This window comes from Mustela nivalis (assembly GCF_964662115.1).
Source record: "Mustela nivalis genome assembly, chromosome: 7".
Taxonomy (NCBI): domain Eukaryota; kingdom Metazoa; phylum Chordata; class Mammalia; order Carnivora; family Mustelidae; genus Mustela; species Mustela nivalis.
In genome coordinates this window covers 95,382,844-95,388,433 of record NC_139026.1, presented here as the reverse complement: position 1 = coordinate 95,388,433, position 5,590 = coordinate 95,382,844, and the positions used below count along the sequence as shown (strand labels likewise).

Genomic DNA, 5,590 nt, shown 5'->3' with positions numbered 1-5,590 from the left:
TTCTTGCTTGTCTAGACACTCCCATCCCCTCTCTTCCTTAGAGATCAAGATTTAAGGCCCCAGGGTCCTGATTAAGACCATATTAGGAAGCATTAGACCCTTGCATTGCTCCATAGCCATGACTCAGTTTCTTTCTTTTGAGTACTTCCTGCTAGGACTTTGTGAGTTAGGAAAGATGAAGGATAAGCTGATTCTGAAATTTAACTACTAAGCCCTTTTCTCCTCCCCAGTCCCCAAGCTCACTCCCACCCTATCCATAGAAGATAGATTCTTCCTCTTATCTTTGTGGTTTACAAGGCCAGGCTGAGAGCTTGGAAAGGGAGGTGCTGGCATGGATTGGGGGTAGGGAACCTGGGTTTGGAGAAAAACAGACACAGCAGAACTATTCTGTCCCAGAGCTGCAGGGTCCACAGATTCCAGACCAAACCAACCAATGGGGAAAGGCCCTCTAATCCCAGAGAACTAAAGAATTCTCTTCAGTTATCCAACTTCCCTGCCGGACCCCACTCCTGACCCCCACCCCCACCCTTACCCGTGGCCGACTCAGAGGAGACTGAAGGCCCCTAGGAGCACAGTCTCATACCCTGTGAAGTGAACTCACTTTGACTGATCTTCCAAGGAGAACTGAGGAATGTTCTAATATAGATGTCAATCAGGACCATGAACCCCAACTTTGACACAAAGAGAGAAACGGACTTCGATGGTCCCCCTGTTCTTGATCCTTTTCTCTCAGAGTCTCTCTAGCCCTGGCTCTACCCCTACCCTAACACCCACCCACAGCTCTGCTCATCTCCCTTGGAAGAGGGAGGGGAAAATCCAGCAGCTTTATCAGATGCGTAAAAGTGGGTCCAGCCCTCTGCAGCTCTGAAGGGGTTAAGAGGCTGGACCAGCCACTTCAGCCTGCCCCTCCCAGGGATTAAGAGTCCTCTATAAAGGGGACTGTCCACCCAGATCAGGCCAGGGGGGTATCAGGGACCCAGGCATTGTGCCCATCCCCCCTGCCATGTGGGAACTAAGGTCAGCCTCCTTCTGGAGGGCCATATTTGCTGAGTTCTTTGCCACCCTCTTCTATGTCTTTTTTGGACTGGGGGCCTCACTACGTTGGACCCCCGGACCCCTGCATGTCCTGCAGGTGGCTCTGGCCTTTGGCCTGGCCCTGGCTACGCTGGTGCAGGCTGTGGGCCACATCAGTGGAGCCCATGTCAATCCTGCAGTCACTTTCGCCTTCCTTGTGGGTTCCCAGATGTCTCTGCTCCGGGCCTTCTGCTATATGGCAGCCCAACTCCTGGGAGCCGTGGCTGGGGCCGCCGTGCTGTACAGTGTCACCCCGCCTGCCGTCCGAGGAAACCTAGCCCTTAATACGGTAATGGTCAGCTAAGTGGGGCTGGACGAACCTGGTACCCTGACTCCCTGCCTGGCGGAGGCCAATCAGTTCCTCAGGGGTCTGGGACATTGTGGGGATGGGGGGTTGGGGGGAGTGTATGCTCACATGCACACACATGTGTGTCAAGTGTAGTTTGGAGGAGTAAGGAAGGCATAAAGGCCTGGACTGACTCAAGAGACCCAAGTTCTGGTTTCAGCTTTCCTTCCAACTCCTTGCAGGTTCTTGAGGGAGAATTATTTTACCTGACAGGGCCTCAGCTTCCTCATCTGCCTGAGTGGGTACAATTCTTTCTACCATGTAGGAGTATTATTGGGAGAAATAAGAAGTAAATACAATTACTATGAAGGGGGTTGTATCATCCTCCCTCTCCAGGGAAATGATGCCATACAGGGCTTACTGTGTGGGAAGCACTGAGGAAGTAACATTGGGACAACCCTAATGAGTTGCCTCCTTTCTTCTTCTTCTGCCCAGTTGCACCCTGGGGTGAGTGTGGGCCAGGCCACCACGGTGGAGATCTTCCTGACGCTCCAGTTTGTGCTCTGCATCTTTGCTACATACGACGAGAGGCGCAATGGCCGCCTGGGATCTGTAGCCCTGGCTGTTGGCTTCTCCCTCACCCTGGGACACCTCTTTGGGGTAAGCAGGAGAGGAGAGAAGCTTCTTGTTTAAGGACTCTATGGCCCTTAGACCTTTCTCAACCTTTTAAAGTTTTTTTCTGCCCAGCTCATGGTCAAACATGAACATAGTCCTCCTCACTCTGTTTTGGTCGGCACAGAGGAGTTGACCCTCTTCTAATCCTCTCTTTTGTGATCTCTATATCTGGTCCTTCTTGACCCCAAGGTGAAGTGTATGCTTCAGGGGTAGATGTGAGCTTTGTCTAGGGATCCATAGTACCTTTACTCCATTATGGAACGCCCACCCTCAGTTCATCCTTCCCTTCTTACTGCTGGCTGGGGGCAAGGTGCCAGCCCTTGGGGTCATGTGGGTTGTGGGGAGAGAAGCTGGGGTGAAGTAGTGGAAAGTGTCTCAGTTATGACTGTGTCTTTTGCAGATCTATTATACTGGTGCAGGCATGAACCCTGCCCGCTCCTTTGCTCCTGCCATTCTCACCAGAAACTTCACCAACCACTGGGTGAGTGAGGGGAGAGGGCCAAGATCCCAAAGCCCTCCTTTATGGGTGTGGGCTGCAGGCTCCATGTTTGGTTCCTGCTTTCCATCTGGATATGTTAACTGCTTTACTAGCACTCAGCTAAAGGGGCTGTCGCAGAATCTGGCATGCCTCTGTGAGCACAATTCATTAATTTGCTAGAAAGATAAGCTCTTGCTCATGTTGTTCCTTCACTGGTTGGTTGGTCAGGGATTTTTTACTAAGTATCCACAGGATTCTAAAACTAGCTCTATGAGGATAGACAACTGAACAGGAAGTCAAAACCTGCTCCTCTCAGGGCTCAGGATATGTATGCGTACAGATGGGCCTGCACCTCAGCCCAGTTCTAGCACATTACTGGCCCGGTGTGTGACCATGGTAAATGACGCTGTCATTCTTTGTCCCAGTTTCCTTACCATAAAACGGGGGTGAGGAGAAGTAAGTGTGAACATTGTATGTGTGAAATATTTAGCACAGAACCTGGTCTGGACTAAGACCTCAATAAAAATGGGCTATGTCTATGTTATTTAGTCATATGCCAGCCAAGCATACAGAAATAATTAAAAAATTTTTTCAAAGCTGTATCCCCATTTTCACGGCAGCATTATTCACAGAAGCCAAAAGGTGGAAGCAACCCACGTGTCCCTCACAAGTGAGTGTATAAACAAAAGGTAGTCTCCACATGCACTGAAATAGTATTCAGCCTTACAAAGAAGGAAGTCCTGTCAAAGGCTCAACATGGGATGGACCTTGAGGACATTATGCTATATGAAATACACCGTCACCAAATGGCAAATACTGTATAACTCCACTTATGTGAAGTGTCTAGAGTAGTCGAATTCACTGAAACAAAGTATAAGGGTACTTGATGGGGGTTCAGGAGAAAGGGCAATGGGGAGCTGTTGTTTAATGGGTACAGAGATTCAGATTGACCAGAAGAAAGAGTTCTGGAGGTTTGTTGTGCATCAGTATGATATACTTAACATACATCTGTACTGTACACTTAGCATAGGTTAAGGTGGTAAATTTTATGTCATGTGTTTTACCACAATCAAACCCTTTCCCCCCCCAAAGCAATCTATAAACTAGTGAAAACTGGTAACAAAAAATAGGATATATATGGGGGATAAAGGACTAATTTGGTGAGTCAGAAAAGAAATGGTAAGTTTTAAGTACAAGCAGTAGAGCAATTTAGAATTTAAAAACAAACACTGGTTTCTGCTTAAATAGTGCCCAGTTGTATTTGCCAAGTACAGATGTTTGTTTTCTTCTCCCTTTTCCTACAGGTATACTGGGTGGGCCCAATCATTGGAGGGGGACTAGGCAGTCTCCTCTACGACTTTCTCCTCTTTCCCCGGCTCAAGAGTGTTTCTGAGAGACTGTCTATTCTCAAGGGCGCCAGGCCCAGTGACTCCAATGGACAACCAGAGGGCACTGGGGAACCTGTTGAACTGAAGACCCAGGCCCTGTGAAAACTCCAGTTGGCTAGAGGGAGTAGGAAGCTTCTGGGTTTACTCAGAGGGGCTAAGCCAACCCCTGGACGACTGGGGGAGGGACATATACTTCTTTATTTTTTAATTTATGTGTGTTTTTTTTTCCCCCCTTTTGCTGTGTGAAATCTTTCAAGTTGCATTCATGAGCTGGTTTGTGCAAACTTCCCTTCCTCCCCATCCCACCTCTCTTCGCCGCTGTGTGTATGATTGTGCGTATGAATGGTATGAATGTGAGTGAATGTGGCTGTGTCTGAGTTTTGGGGCACAGCAGGAGAGGTAGGGTATACCTTACTCTCCCAACCCACTGTGGTGAGCACAGGGAACCAAGACCTTTCAGCTTCTGGCCTTCGCCCTGCTGCCAGTCAAGTTTATTATGGCCCTAGGTTTATGCGGGAGCAGGGAAGCAGGGGATACTCCTCACAGGAGGCAGATGGAGACATGGCATTCCAAGGGTTGGGAGAAGGGGCTGAGGGCAGGGAGAGAGAAAATGGAGGCATGAGCCCCATACCAGGTTGCAATTGTACAAAAAAAATTGGGAGAAGTTAATGGAAGAGTGTAGCCAACTTGGGGATGCTTGCCCCAGGGACTTGGGTGGGGAAGTAGCTCTGAGAAAAGTGGCAGGTGGGATTTGAACTGTTGGGTAAAGCCACACAAATTTGTCTACATCCACCAGCTGGGTTTTTCTGGTATGACCGATCTCCTGGGCCAGTGAGCTCCCAATCTAAACAAGAGGTAGGGTGAGCCTAGAACCTAGAAAATTTAAATAGTTTAGCAGTTCTACCAGACATAACCAGAGGTGCCTCCAGGCAACTGGTACTTAAGCCAAAGGAGAGCTCCCTAAGGTCAAAACAGGAAATCTGGTGCCCAGAGCAAATGCAGAGGTAGGGGTGGGGGGCCGTAGGAGGGAGAGGCTTTGATCCCGAGTTTTAATTTCGTTAGACCAGATCAGAAACACTCTTCAAATGGTATCTTTCTGCTTTTACCCCTAGTTTTATAGTCTTCTTTATTTTCCTTTTTTGTGTGCGTCTTCTCACTTTTCTCTCGTGTATCCTTTCAGCAAATCTCTTAAAACTCTCTTCATATCCGCAAAATTGACTCCTTCTATTCAAATGCTTAATGATTCAGATTATTATTCGTCTGAGCCCTATCTTCTTTTGTCATCAGCAAAATACACTCATCTCAGCAGAGTCCAGAGGAGATCCTCAACTTACCAATGAATATTTATTGTTGTTCTCTTCCTTTTAGGAGCCCGCTCGCTTCGCAAGCTTTAAAACTATATCTCTAGCTTGGAAGACCACTCTAGCCTGTAGCTCAACTCTCCACTTCCTCCCAAATAAAGCCTAATTTTTCTAACTAACCATTGAGACTTTGGAATAATCCACTTGACTAAGCGGGGGGTGAATGTTTGCAAATTTACCTCTAATCGGGCTTTGATCCCTATTATCTTAGCAGAAAATTTATAGCGCTGTGGTTCTTAGCTCACCATAGGGGATCAGCTCAGATCAAACAGCACCTGTACTCGCTTCCCTTTTCCTTACTTCATCACCACCACCACCATCCCTCCCC

At 48.1% G+C, this 5,590-nt stretch overlaps 1 protein-coding gene across 1 annotated transcript; it reads left to right on the top strand.

Annotated features, from left to right (window-relative positions):
- Nucleotides 1-1,003: 1,003 nt before the first annotated feature.
- On the top strand, nt 1,004-4,109 carry MIP (major intrinsic protein of lens fiber; the record flags this gene model as incomplete). The annotated part of the gene is made up of 4 exons (XM_082741828.1): nt 1,004-1,363; nt 1,856-2,020; nt 2,436-2,516; nt 3,818-4,109. 4 exons carry the CDS (start codon nt 1,004-1,006, stop codon nt 4,001-4,003), a joined length of 792 nt encoding a protein of 263 aa, XP_082597954.1. The 3' UTR covers nt 4,004-4,109.
- Between the last annotated feature and the right edge of the window lie 1,481 nt (nt 4,110-5,590).